The sequence below is a fragment of the Penaeus japonicus genome, unplaced genomic scaffold (assembly GCF_977035675.1).
Source record: "Penaeus japonicus unplaced genomic scaffold, GWHDUDI00000001_assembly GWHDUDI00000013, whole genome shotgun sequence".
In the NCBI taxonomy this organism is placed as follows: Eukaryota; Metazoa; Arthropoda; class Malacostraca; order Decapoda; family Penaeidae; genus Penaeus; species Penaeus japonicus.
This window is the reverse complement of record NW_028234415.1, coordinates 19220025-19235024: the sequence shown is the minus strand read 5'-3', so window position 1 is coordinate 19235024 and position 15000 is coordinate 19220025. Positions and strand designations below refer to the sequence as shown.

Sequence of the window (15000 nt, the reverse complement as noted above, 5' to 3'; positions counted from 1 at the left end):
AGTTCTGTGGAGAAGGAGACGACTTGCATTACTCTTCCTGCTCTACCATTCCTCTTTACTCTGTTCTCACCCTAGCTAAGCCGCAGAGATATTAATTAATTTAATTAATATGTCTTAATCACACACACACACACACACACATACACACACACACACACACACACACACACATCCCTCACCCTCTGCCCTTCCCTCCATCACCCTCTCTGCTTCCATCCCTCACCTTCTCCTTCTCTCCTTCACCCTCTTCCCCCCCCCCTCTCCCATTCACCCCTCCTAACTCCCTCCTTCCCTCTCCCTCCCCCCTTCCCTAACACTCCCTCTTCTCCTTCTCTTTCCTCGCCCATCTCCCTTCTTTCCTCCCCCTCCCTTCTTCCCTCACCCTCCCTCCTTCCCTAACAGTCCCCCTTTTCGTTCCCCTTCCCCTTCCCCTCCGCCTCCCTCGCCCCCTTCACTCCCTACCTCGCAATGCCCCGAATGAAGTCCAGCGGCACGGCGCACTTATACTTGGGTGCGTCCAGCTGGTCGTCGCCACCGATCTGCGTCACCAGCCTCAGGGTGACGAGCGTCGAAATCTGGAAGGAGGGAAGGAGGGATGATTGGGCAGGTTTGGGACATGGAGGAGGAGGAGGAGGAGGAGGAGGATCTAGAGGAGGAAGTGAAGAAGGAGGAGGAGGAGGAGGAGGAGGAAGATCTGGAGGAGGACGAGGAGGAAGAGGGGGAGGAAGAGGGGGAGGAAGAGGAAGAGGTAGAATAAGAAAAAGAAGAAGAAGAGGAAGAAGAAAAAGGAAGAGGAAGTTAAGGATAAGTCGTAAGGATGATGATGGTATGAGAGGAGCGATGGTGGTGGTGATTATGATAAGAATTATGAGAGTGGCGGTGGTGATAGTGATGGTGATGGATATGATGATGGTGATAACGATGAGAGTGGGAGTGATGTTCTGATGATGGTAGTGATGCTGCTAATGATGATGGTGGTAGCGATGTCATGATGAAAATGATGATTAATAAGTGGTGGTGGTGATAAAAACTGCTAATAATGACGGTAATAGCATCAACAGCGATAATGACAATATCAACAACAACAAAAAAAAAAACACAAAACAATGACTCAATCACCAAATTCAACACCAAACCCGACAAAATCAATCAATCAATCAATCAATACCTGGGAGAAGATGTTCGCCGTCGGACTGACTTTGTCCTCGATGATGGAGTAGAAAATGGCCATGAGTCTCTCCAGCGGGAAAGGCTTGGGCCCCACGAGCTGGTTGCTGGAGCGTTCCTTGGCCTGAGGTGGTGGGAAGGAAGGGAAGGGAGGTCAAAGGTCATGTGAGTAGTAATTGGGGATAGTGATATAACTGTGGGAAACGGAGAGGCACGTTTTCTGTGTACAAGAGAAAAAGAGATCGATGACGGAGTCAGTTTACACTACCAGTCATTAACGCAATCGCACTTTCTCCTTGTAATTCTCCCTACTTTTATCATCACAACCTGTGCCTTCCTTTCATTCAGACAATCATCATCATATCTACATCTATATCTATATATACATTTATTTACTCTTATCAAGTTTCCTTATCCATCTATCATACAATTAGGTGCTTCAACACCAAACTTCACCTATGAACTCCACCCGACCATCATCACGTGTCTTCCTCGTATCCATTCACGTCGCCAACCCTTCGACCAATCATCACGCTTGTCTAATGATCACCTCTCTTTAAGAAAAATCATCAACCCATAATCAATCGCCAATCATTTCGATCCATATTCCCCACCAATCAGTCACACAATCACCCACTTCCAACGTCAAACTTCGCCGTCAACCTGCTCCCCTCCCCTATCCACCCCTCCCTACCCTACCCGCCCCTCACTCCCCTCCCCTACCCACCACTCCCTACCCTTCCCTCCCCTGTCCGCCCCAACCCACCCCTCCCTTCCCTCCCCTACCCGCCCCTCCCTCCGTCAACCCCTCCTACCCTCCCCTACCTTAATCATAGCTTGAGTCTTCCGCTGCTTGCCGTGGTGCTTCATGAAGAACCTGCGGTCCGTGCGCGCCGGGTTGTAGGAGGCCAGGTAGGCGGCGATCAGGAGGAACTTCGAGTAGAAGGGGAGCTCGATCTGAGGGGGGGAGGGGGGGAGGGGTGGAGGGGAGAGAAGAGGGAGGTTTAGTGCGAGGAGGCGAGGTGATGAAGATGTGAGGGATGAGGAGGAGGGAAGGAAAAAGGGGAGGATGGCAGTGGAGAGGAGACTGAAAGGGAGGGGGAGGGGGAGGGGGGAGCCAGAAAGAGATAGAGAGAGTGAGGAGAGTAAGAGAGAGAGAGAGAGAGAGAGAGAGAGAGAGAGAGAGAGAGAGAGAGAGAGAGAGAGAGAGAGAGAGAGAGAGAGAGAGAGAGAGAGGAGGAGAGGAGAGGAGAGAAGAGAAAGAGAGAGAGAGGGGAGGAAAAAGAGAGAGGAGAGAGAGAGAGGAGAGAGGAGAGAGGAGAGAGAGAGAGAGAGAGAGAGAGAGAGAGAGAGAGAGAGAGAGAGAGAGAGAGAGAGAGAGAGAGAGAGAGAGAGAGAGAGAGAGGGAGAGAGAGAGAGAGTGAGTGAGTGAGTGAGTGAGTGAGTGAGTGAGTGAGAGAAAGAGGGGAGGGGGGGGGAGGGGGAGAGGGAGAGAGAAGGAGAGAGAGAGAGAGAGAGAGAGAGAGAGAGAGAGAGAGAGAGAGAGAGAGAGAGAGAGAGAGAGAGAGAGAGAGAGAGAGAGAGAGAGAGAGAGAGAGAGAGAGAGAGAGGAGAGAATGAGAGAACTTTTACCAGAAGACAATACAGAAACTAAAATCATATCATCAAGTGAGCACTGAGCAGAAATCACAAAAGAACTTAGAGTGTTTGCTGAGGCAAGAGGTGATAGTTTGAGAGAAAAACAGAATGAGATGAAATAGGGAGAAACTTAGAATAAATAAAAGAAAGGAGTGAAGGTAATGTTATTGGAGATAAAAAAAAATGGGAATGGAAATGGGGAAAACTTTGACAAAAAATGAATAGAACATAAAAAAATAAAAAGGGTACTTTGACAATGATAATAAAAACGTGTTATCTTGCTCAAGTTGTGATCCATATAAGAATGTCAAAAATGAAGAGTATAACTTATCTAAAAGGTAATCAGATATGAATGATGAATATTACAAAAAAATATTCACCTAAATTGCTAAAATATATTTGTATAAAGAAAGAAAACAGAAAAAAACTAGAATCATAAGAGTACTAAAACAAAAATCATTGCACATGATTGCAGCACCTTAGTGGTCCCCGTTAACTTCATCTGCGGCTGAAGCTGTGCGAGATCCCCTGAAGTTGTGGATTCAGACACCAGCGACTGCATTCTCTCAAACTGTGAACTGAAATATAGATTTTTAAAAATGTGTAAATAAATTTTCTGAAATATCAGAATGAGATACAATATTTTCATTATGTATCTGACCAACTTTTTTTCTATTCTTTTCCTTGCATAACAATATGAAACAGATCATGAGACATGTTTTTTTTTTTTTTTTTTTTTTTTTTGAAAGCATGATACAAGTCTCCTTTTTTTTAGTGTATGTCTTCATAAATGAACCAGTAGAATTCACTGTAACATCTGCTGATAAAGGTATGAATTAAACTGAATAACATACACACAAAAAGATGTGAATGTGAGATCTGTAATTTGAATTTTAAAAAACACTGTCACTATCAGATTTATATGACTGTGATGAAGATGAAATATCAAAACATATTACATTTTGTAATGTCTTATCAATTTTCATTCATACCTTTTTCTCTACATCACAATGATAATAAACTGTGAATAATATCACAATGTTTTCATATGTCTTAACTGTGCAAAACCTTAAATAAATCGTACTTTGAGAACTTACTCATAATTGTCAAAATCTTTCTCAACCAACCAACATAGTATTAAAAGCTTCCAGAACAGAGGCTCATTCCCAGCAGAATTTTATAAATCATACAAGTCAAAATCTGCAAACCCTGGAATAAGCTACTCTACCTGGACACTTCACGCAGGTACACCGAGGACATGGCCTTCTTCAGGTGAGGCTCAATGTTCCTCCACAGTTTCTTGATGTCTGACTCCGTGGCCTCTCCTTTCTCTATGGGCTCGCAGTACACTTTGAAGTTCAGCTGGACCTGGGGGGGGTGAAGGGTGAGAGAGAGTGCATGAGACAGTGCCTGAATTAAAGCTATTACTGGAGGAGAGAGTGCATGAGAGTGCCTGAATGAAAGCTATTACTGGAGGAGAGAGTGCATGAGAGAGTGCCTGAATGAAAGCTATTACTGGAGGAGAGAGTGCATGAGACAGTGCCTGAATTAAAGCTATTACTGGAGGAGAGAGTGCATGAGAGTGCCTGAATGAAAGCTATTACTGGAGGAGAGAGTGCATGAGAGAGTGCCTGAATGAAAGCTATTACTGGAGGAGAGAGTGCATGAGAGAGTGCCTGAATGCAAGCTATTACTGGAGGAGAGAGTGCATGAGAGAGTGCCTGAATGCAAGCTATTACTGGAGGAGAGAGTGCATGAGAGAGTGCCTGAATGAAAGCTATTACTGGAGGAGAGAGTGCATGAGAGAGTGCCTGAATGAAAGCTATTACTGGAGGAGAGAGTGCATGAGAGAGTGCCTGAATGAAAGCTATTACTGGAGGAGAGAGTGCATGAGAGAGTGCCTGAATGAAAGCTATTACTGGAGGAGAGAGTGCATGAGAGAGTGCCTGAATGAAAGCTATTACTGGAGGAGAGAGTGCATGAGAGAGTGCCTGAATGAAAGCTATTACTGGAGGAGAGAGTGCATGAGAGAGTGCCTGAATGAAAGCTATTACTGGAGAAGAGAGTGCATGAGAGAGTGCCTGAATGAAAGCTATTACTGGAGAAGAGAGTGCATGAGAGAGTGCCTGAATGAAAGCTATTACTGGAGGAGAGAGTGCATGAGAGAGTGCCTGAATGAAAGCTATTACTGGAGGAGAGAGTGCATGAGAGAGTGCCTGAATGAAAGCTATTACTGGAGGAGAGAGTGCATGAGAGAGTGCCTGAATGAAAGCTATTACTGGAGGAGAGAGTGCATGAGAGAGTGCCTGAATGAAAGCTATTACTGGAGGAGAGAGTGCATGAGAGAGTGCCTGAATGAAAGCTATTACTGGAGGAGAGAGTGCATGAGACAGCACCTGAATGAAAGCTATTACTGGAGGAGAGAGTGCATGAGAGAGTGCCTGAATGAAAGCTATTACTGGAGGAGAGAGTGCATGAGAGAGTGCCTGAATGAAAGCTATTACTGGAGGAGAGAGTGCATGAGAGAGTGCCTGAATGAAAGCTATTACTAGAGGAGAGAGTGCATGAGACAGCACCTGAATGAAAGCTATTACTGGAGGAGAGAGTGCATGAGAGAGTGCCTGAATGCAAGCTATTACTGGAGGAGAGAGTGCATGAGAGTGCCTGAATGAAAGCTATTACTGGAGGAGAGAGTGCATGAGAGAGTGCCTGAATTAAAGCTATTACTGGAGGAGAGAGTGCATGAGAGAGTGCCTGAATGAAAGCTATTACTGGAGGAGAGAGTGCATGAGACAGCACCTGAATGAAAGCTATTATTGGAGGAGAGGCTGCTGGAGGTTCAGCTTTCATCTTATACTTTATTTGTTCATCTATGCATTCATCCATCTATTTCAGATTCCTTTAGCATTGCAATTAACTGGCTGATGCATTTGTTCATCTATCAGTTATATCTACCATGTGAACTTTGCAATAATGTTTTCTTACAATAAGTATAGAGTATATAGAATATCATGAAGAACTATACTGAAATCCCTAAAAATGACTTGTATATTGGGTGTATATATTAGCTTATCACTTAAAGGGACAGTCACCAGGAAATAGCAAATGGAAAATCACATCTACTTTCTTCAATAACATACTTTGGAAATTACATTTAGTATTCAATTTAGTTTTAAGTTTAGTTCTTTAGTTCTTGATCTTACATAATTTACAAAGTTATCTATCCACCTTATACAAGGTTTTCCAAATTAGCCAACATTTTCTAGGATTAACTGCCATCCCCCCCAAAAAAAAAAAATCTATATATAAAGACAATATAAAAGGTTATAAGCTAACCACCCACCAAATGCTTCAGCTCAGGGAGGCTTTTTGTTGCGAGGTAGAACACACTCAGTACAAGGTTGACGTAGTTGGAGTAGAATTCTTCGGAATATTCTGTCACTCTCCTGGACACTAGGATTTGCACCAATTCATCTGTCAGACAAGAAAATTTGACATACTATTACCCTTTCTTTTTTATTATGAGAATTTTGATTAATTCAATAGCAGAAAAATCATAGACATTATGTATATCTATCATATATAGATTCATATCATATCATAGAATTGTGTTACTATAATTTTTATTCTTTGATTATCTATGATAATATTACTGGATTGGATCAAAATATACAAAGGGAAATTCATATAAAAAATTCTTACTGATATCTCTATTTTTGTTACTATTAAAATCACTGCATATCATAGAAATTTAAGGTCCAAATTCAACCAACAGAACTAATGCCTTTTTATAACTAACCCTGAACAGAAATACACAATCCATACCTTTTGTATATTGAGGAAAATGAAAGGCGATAGGCTCCATGAATCCAGTCGACGCACGGAATTTATCCACAGGGAGCGTTGAGCAGAAGATGACCACAATATTGACGTCCTGAGTCAGTTCCTGCAATCGACACAGGACAGGGAGGATGTTGCTGTCGCAGTCTCTCAGGCGCTCGCTGCGTTCTAATACCTATAGGGTAGAGGGGAAAGCAACTTGGAATATTACTTATATTGTCATTGAGAATCACGATGAAAATAATGAAAAAATGAAGATACGATGATAGTAATAACAGTGACATAATATCAGACCTTCAACACCCAGATAATAGATTTTATGAACAATTATGAAAAAAAGGCTGAATGAGGATGATGAGGAAGAACAGGAAGGGTGTAAAACACACAAGAAAAATGATAAGACAACACAACAGTGACAGTCCTGAACATTCAGGCATCTTCAACAAGATTTTAGCACCCCCCTCCTCCCCCAAGGCCAGTTTCACACCTCCAATAGAAGAATAGTGCCCTTAGCATTTCCCTACTATACCCTGATGATAGATGATGATAATAAAGATGATAATAACAATAATATTGATAATGACAATAATAACAATGACAATATTGCTGATTTAAAATTTCAAGTGAGAAATTCCAAACTTTTTCAACTTCAAAAAGTGCAAGACAAAATCCCAACTCACAATAGCCATTCGAGGACCTCCTTTCTCTTTCGCAATTTCACGGACATTTCTCGCAAAATCGCCCAGGCTGTCACAGGAAGCATAAGAGGTGTAGTTGTTGTTGCTGTTGGGCACCGTACCTGGCATAAGAAAAAGGAATTGATATTTGGAGAAGGAGAAGGAAAAGGAGGAGGACAGGGAGGAAGAGGAGGAGGATAGGGAGAAGGAGGAGGTGGAAAAGGAAGGTAAACAAAAAATAAGTTGAACAAAAAGACAAAAAGAAGAGACAAAAAAGAAGAAGAAGAAAAAAAAAAGAAAAAAGATAAGATATGAGGATGAAGAACATTAACAACACAAACAAGAACTAGGTGAAGACAAGGACACTGAAGCAGTGTAATCTGAAGAAGTAATACACAAAATAAAGTGTATTGCAAAAATTAAAATATTCATAATCAAATACTAGAAAATTTACAAATTAAAGACAAAAGGTAAATGAAAGATGCCAAAACATGGACAGAAACCAAACCAAAAACAAAGCAATGTGCAATTATAACAACAAAAAAATTGTGCATACCACTCAGCTGATTGAGAATGGTCTCATACATGACCCTCGAGGTGTAGAATTCAACACAGTTAACGTGGCTGGTGACGATGCCTAGCTTCTTGAGGAGGGTTGTTGTCACGAGTGTCTTTCCCGTTCCGCTGTGACCGTAGAGGAATAGGCTGCTGGGGAGGGGGTAATCATCCTGTGGGAGGGAGGGAGTAAATAAGGAGGAAATAAAGGAAGGGAAGGGGTGAGTGAGGGATTAATTAGAGAGGGAAGAAAGGGAGGGAAAGAGTAAATAAGGAAAAAGGGAGGGCATAAATAAGGAAGAGAGAGAGGGAGGGGTTGAAAGAGGGAATAAAATAAGGAGGAGAGGGAGGGAAGGGGTGAGTGAGGAGGTATATTACGAAGAAAGGGAGGGAGAGGGTAAGTGAGGGAATGAATAAGAGAGAGAGAGAGAGGGAAGAAGGAGGAAGAAATTGAGGAAGTGAGGGAAGAAGAGAGGGAAGGCAGGAGGTTTGAGTGAGTGAGGGAATGGATGTGAAAAAAGGATGGGGTGAGTGAATGAGTGAGTGAGTGTGCAAGTGAATGAATAGGTACACTGATTAACTATGTGAAGAAAGGATTAGTAAATAAAGATCAAAATAATACTAACAATCCTAATGATGATAATGGTGGTATAATGATCATCATGTTAATAGCTGTTGGTAACAACATTAATGCACTATAATCAAATTTACAATACAGACTGAATATATCAATAATATCAATAATTAATAACAACAGTATTGATATTAAAATAGAATAACAAAAAAATAACATTGTATGAGAAAGAAATTAAGAGCTTTGCAAAGCTTATAGAAAATTATATAATCACTTTAATCATTCCTTGATGCAAACACAGACATAGATGTACACATACATAAATATATGTTTACAAATATACATATACAAATCATATGCTAATACATAACATTTATACTGATGATGAATATGTAAATCACATACATACATACATACATACATACATACATACACACACACACACATAAATAAATAAATATATATATATACATATGCATATATAGGCTGTAACATGTTATAGCATTATAGACTGCATATGTATAAAATATCAACATGTCACAACCATCCACATACAAAACAACATACAAAACCATACTAACACATACATATATTTCTAAAAACACACTTACCTCTCCCAATATGTTGCCTATGAAGTTTATTTGCTGTTCTCTACATGGGATTTCTTGCTGTGTCTGAGCTATGATGTCTTCCATGTTGTCAGCTGGTCTGATCTGTAATATGTTGGTATTAAAATAAGCTGATTTTGTCTTTAATCTTTTTTATGGGATATTTGTTTCGTTTAAGACGAGTTTTAAAAATTGTGAAGTATGTTTATGGGAACATAATAGTTAATTTTGTTTAAATTACACATTTCCATTTTTTCAAATTTGTCTACAAGTTAAATGCTGTTTAAACTAAGTTTTAAAGTGGAGATTTACACATGAGATTTTGTTGTTTAAGTTTATTCTAAGTGGTATTTTAAAATCAAGTTTTTATTTTTCTAAATCTGTCTGAAGATTTTACTTGCTTTAGGCTAGAAGATTAACCCATTTGCTTGTCAATACACAAGCAACATTATCTTCAATTAGTGTTCTGATTTCTTTCTTCTTTTCACTTGTCCAACATTTCCCTGTTTATTAATAACTGTCTTCATTATTGTAGTACATCAAAGTCACAGCAAATTCTTTTTTGTGTATGTTTTCTTGACTCCACGATGATTGTAAACATAATCTTTAAATCTTTGTTCCTTCACAAAATATGTCTAAACAATTTAGTCTGATGAATCTATCAATACTGAGTTTGACTTGACTATATCTTCTTGTTTATTTCATGCAAAAGTTAGGAAGAATTAGAAGGGAAAATAAAAGAAATAGAAAGATCATAGGAAAAAAGAAAGAGGGAGAGGGGAAAGGAAAAGAAGAAGAATCAATAATGATGATGGCTTAAGCATAGAGAGTACATATAAAACAGGAAAAAGGATAAGGAAACAAAGAAATGAATAAAAATGAGGAGCAAGAGAAAAATCAATTAAATGATACCAGATGGAAATGTGAAATGTTGCATAGCTTTGCTAAAAAAATAACACCAAAAAAACTATGATTTAATCAATAGATTAAATGTATTTCCCTTCTTTAGCTTGATCTCCCTGTCCCCCCTAAAAACGGAAAAAAAAAGACATTTAAGAGGGTAGCACTCAATTCATAAAACTTTGTAAAACGTGAATATATTTTCCAATTATCCAAAATGAAAAATACATTAAAATATTAAAGGTATATTGCTTTTATGCATTCATGTTCAAATACAATCATAAATTTTATGCTGAAAAGTATATTTTATATTCTATGTAATTTTTGTTGTCATCTATCTCATATTGTTTATCAAATGTACTCTTGTAAATGCAAGACCTTATCAGAACTAATGTACAAGTCTACAAAAATCCATTTTTTAATTTCTAAAAACAAATATTTTATTTTTTTTGTTGCCTTTTAAAGTAAAAAATAAAGACTTAGACATCGATATTAAGGTTGCACAAATACCTAAGAATTTTTCTTAGTGAATATACAAAATAGCTCTATATGATGTAGAAAATATCAAAGTTGGTCCTTTCATATTTTTCATTTCATGCTGGGAAAAAAAAGTAGAAAATTTGAAGTAACAAGTCTGAAAAGCTTTAAGAAATTCTGCTTTTATACAAAGGATATAAAAAAAAAAAAAACACAAACATTTGCAAATAAAAATATATTACCGATATACAGTAAAGATACAGATTGCTATATCACTGGTTACATTTGTTCATAACTGATGCGATCACAGATAAATAGGTGCTAATATGCACACAGGACAGCCCACTCCTTGGAACTGCAATACAGGGTTGGCACTGGAATACAATATATATATATATATATATATATATATATATATATATATATATATATATATATATATATATATATATATATATATTCCTTGCATACACATATTTCTTCAATCTGTTTACTATTAGAAACTAACCACATCAACTGAGGTCACTAAGTTTTACTTTTGAAATTCCCAATGTGCATCTCTGTGCATGGTTAATCTTCAGAGTGAAAAGGTCACAGTAATAACCTCATCTGTGTATAAAATTGGATTATTTGATGAATGCCAATGCTTTTGAAACCTTGCAGGACCAAATTAAAACAAATACAAGTACTTTCTGAAATATGACAACTACTTGAAAGTTTTCCTTTCTTTTTATTTTGTCTCCAAAGAATATCTGAAAATAGATTCTTCATGGCTTACATGACCTGAATACAGTTGAATATTCATCCTTTCAAACTAATAGCAAATATGTTCAAAGATGGTTACTTGCCATTGCTTGTGCCAAAAACAAAATATATTTATTTTCTTTTTTTACTGAGGGTATTTTGTTCTCCTGTCCTTATAGAAAGAGAGATCCTGCAGTCAATAGGTTTATCAAAATCAGCTAACATACTCAATTATGGAACAATGAAAAATTGGTGTTTGGTACACTTTCTTTCATAGTATATGGCAAGCTTTCACCTTGACCCTGGACACAAGGGAAACTCCTAATAACATAACCTAGAGATGTAAAGTTGTCACATACTCCCAGATGAAAGCTATAGGTTAAAAGATCATGCAGATAGCAGACAATTTGAAATGCAAGTTTTGGCACAAATACTTAAATCTAAATACATTGTCCATCATACATAATTGTGCTGGTCTTACATTTGCATACATCAACCACATGGGATTAAATAATTCTCCAGGAACCAATAGATGTGTTTATTGTGTATACAAACTTGGTGTGAAAACAATGTCCCTCTTGATGGCTGTTGAAGCCTCTTCCATTTTCTGCATGAGACTTGGATCACCAATGATTCTGGCTGCATTTCGCACGTCCTTCAGGACCTCGTTCAGGCGCTGAATGCACTTTACTGTGATACCCTCCTGGACATCTGTGAGTTCCATGATCTTCTTGAAGGCCATGCCCTTAGCCCACTGGTACACCACCTCTGTGAGACCAAAATTGAACTGGTCCACATAATCACCCACAGCTTCCTTCAGTCCACACTCCTTCTGTACCTCACCAATGCGTTTGGCAACATTCTTGAACTGCTGGACACCCTTCAGGAGCTCAGGCGTGAGCTCAGGGTCACTGCTGTTCCTGTCCTGGAAAACTAAACTTGACAGGAGGCCAGAGATTATTTCCACAGGACTTTCTGCAAACACATTTTCCAGCACCAGTTCTGTAATCATGAGCTCATGGTTGCCCATCTCACAGGCCACACGGCCCTTGAGTGTGACGGTATTGTTCTCCTCAATGTAGCCAAGCGTCTTGAGCACTTGGATCCTCATCTGGTACTCTGGATGTAACTGCAGTGCCTCTTCAGACATTAGGAACTTCAAGCGTCCAATCTCCTCTCGCAGGTGCAGCTTCTTGTACATCATATTGAAGTGCTCCCTGAATTGTGTGCAGTCCAAGCATGGCATCTCTACAGCCTTCTTCTTCAAAAGATTCATTCTGTGAATATTACTAACAGCTGCTATTTCTCGGATTCCTAGGTCATTCAGCAAGTCCAAACATTTCAAATTCTCACCTCCTGACTCGTTCAACCTTTGCATCTCCTTGAGCAACTCCATAACAGATTGTGATGGTGGGTCATCCTTGAATCTTGGGATCTGCCTTTTCTTGATATTGTCAATGACTTTATCGCCATCTATCTTCACCAACCGATTTGTTATTGCAGCAATGTGCTTGAAAGTTATCTCCAGAAAACCATGCTCTGAAGGTTCCTCCAAAGGTTCAAACATTGCTTCTGAGGCACTTAGAGACTCCTTTGCCATAAGTTCATGCTTTGAGTAATTCTTTTGAGACTTCTCCTTCAACACGAACACAATCATCTTGGTCTTATCTTTAGCATCGATTTTCAGAACACATGCAAGATATGATTGATATTGTTCATAGCATATAAGTAAAATTCTTCCAGGTGCCACTGCCTTAACTACACCTGGAAAACCGTGAATCAAGTTGAAGACATTAGCACGCTGCTCCACATACTCTTTGGCTGCTGCATAATACTGTTCTATATTCTTACACATCATACAGTTGAACTCAGGTTCTTGCTTCAGCTGTTCAGTGTAGAGTTCAAGCTCGGCCTGATATTGACTTTGGTTTTTGTAAGTGATGGCTTCAGAGAAGGACCGCTTCATCATATCTTCAACACTCATTCTCTCCACACGTAAAATGTTAAGGATCATTGAATAAGTGAGCTTGAACTGCGACTCCAACTTCGTTGGTTTGCCTAACATCATGCGGTGAAGGTCACCCATTTCAGGAACATCATTCTTACATAGAACAATTACAGTTCCTGTTGTGTCGAGACCTCTGCGACCAGCACGGCCAGCCATTTGAATGTATTCACTAGGAAGCAAGTCTCTGAAGCCAGTTCCATCATGTTTACGGATTGAGTCAAACACAACACACCTCGCAGGCATGTTGACACCCATGGCAAAGGTCTCTGTGGCAAACAGCAGCTTCACTAGACCCTTAGCAAAGAGCATCTCCACAACCTCTTTCAAAATGGGCAAAATCCCACTGTGATGAACACCAATACCTTTAGTGAGGAGTTCCTGCATGTAGACAACCTGTGGCAACTCTCGATCAGCGCCTTGCAGCCTCTCCGTGCACCTCTTGATGAAGGAATGGATCTCACCCTTTTCTGCACTGGTAGTCAGGTCCTGACTCAGCAGCTGACTGGCATTGCTGTCACACCTCTTCTTGGACAGTGTAAACGCCACGATGGGCAGGAGTTCTCGCTTGCTCAGATGGTCAATGAGGCCAATCCACATGTTCTTCTCCTGCTTCTCCCCCATGTGCTGCCTCATGTGCTTAGGTCCATGCTGCTGCTGCTGCATCTTGCTCTTCTTTTCATTCTTAGCTGCGAGGGCATTATTGTATCCCTTGGTTACAAACTTCCCTTGAGCATCAATCAAAAGGAACCGCTCATCCTTACTCTTGCCACCCATTCCTGTGTAGAGGAAGTGCTCCAGGGGCACAGGTCGTTTTGTGGTGCTAATTACATAGATCTTCCTCTTCTTAATTCTCCCAATCCAGTCAGCAAATTCAATGGTGTTGGGAACAGTTGCAGACAATAGTACAATGCTCACTCTCTCGGGAAGCATGATTAGAACTTCCTCCCATACATGGCCTCTCTCTGCATTGTTGATGTAGTGAACCTCATCGAAAATAACCCACTCTAAGTCTCGAATCAAGTCACTACCATTATAAAGCATAGATTGTAAGATTTCTGTTGTCATAATCAAACACGAGGCCTTGGGATTAATCTGTATATCACCTGTTAACAAACCTACATCTTCAAACTTTATTTTTAAATCTCTGTATTTCTGATTCGATAAGGCCTTGATTGGTGAGGTATAAATAGCCCTCGTCATGTGTTTAAGGGTGAGAGCAATTGCATACTCAGCCACCACCGTTTTACCGGCTGAAGTGTGAGCAGCTACAAAGACACTCTCTCTATTCTCTAAATGCAAAATTGCTTGCTTCTGGAATATGTCAAGCTCGAAGGGATAAGTACAGGCAGGATTAGGGACACGAGTGTGGAAGTCGTCGACAGGCGCGTGAACATCGACCTTCTCGGCCCACTCAGTACTAGGCCCAGAGAGCTCCACTTCCACTGGGACTTCACTGATGTTGAGGACAAACTCCTCCTTCTTGGGAGCTGGCTCGATCTTGAAGGTCTGGATGAGGTTAGAGTCCTCCTCGTTCAGGTCCTCCAGGGTGAGTGTAGCTGGCTTCTTGGTTTGCTCCTCCTTCACGTCAAAGATCTTGAGCACACTCTCGTCCACCATCAGCATGTCTGAGATGCTGACCACCAGGTCAGAGCTCTTCTTCTCCTCTGGTTCCTTGGTTTCCTCTTGGGATTGGGGCTCCTGGGGTGGTGGCTCAGGCTCCTCAAAGGTGATACCCCGTGACAGCCTGGGATGTTTGGTCACCAGGTTGGTCAAGTCCAGCTCGTGCTCCCCCTCTGTGGACTCCTTGTCCAG

The 15000-nt window shown here is 40.3% G+C and overlaps 2 protein-coding genes across 3 annotated transcripts in view; both read right to left on the bottom strand.

The window, feature by feature from the left end:
- The window catches only part of Orc5 (origin recognition complex subunit 5), a 21605-nt gene that overhangs the window by 65 nt on the left and 6540 nt on the right, over positions 1-15000 (bottom strand). Inside the window, exons 2-12 of the mRNA XM_043013527.2 lie at positions 9063-9164; positions 7879-8050; positions 7326-7444; positions 6631-6820; positions 6149-6279; positions 4034-4173; positions 3284-3383; positions 1993-2124; positions 1169-1291; positions 463-575; positions 1-4 (exon numbers count right to left, since the gene is read on the bottom strand). The exon at positions 1-4 is cut by the window's left edge and continues 65 nt beyond it. Coding sequence (XP_042869461.1) covers positions 1-4; positions 463-575; positions 1169-1291; positions 1993-2124; positions 3284-3383; positions 4034-4173; positions 6149-6279; positions 6631-6820; positions 7326-7444; positions 7879-8050; positions 9063-9146 — 1308 coding nt within the window. The 5' untranslated portion in view covers positions 9147-9164. The remainder of the gene's footprint in view (positions 5-462; positions 576-1168; positions 1292-1992; positions 2125-3283; positions 3384-4033; positions 4174-6148; positions 6280-6630; positions 6821-7325; positions 7445-7878; positions 8051-9062; positions 9165-15000) is intronic.
- The window catches only part of tst (superkiller complex helicase subunit twister), a 9793-nt gene continuing 6497 nt past the window's right edge, over positions 11705-15000 (bottom strand). For both annotated transcript variants that reach the window (XM_043013526.2, XM_086543262.1), the window contains exon 2: positions 11705-15000. This exon is cut by the window's right edge and continues 392 nt beyond it. In XM_043013526.2, the coding sequence (XP_042869460.1) occupies positions 11719-15000 (3282 nt within the window). In that variant the 3' untranslated portion in view covers positions 11705-11718.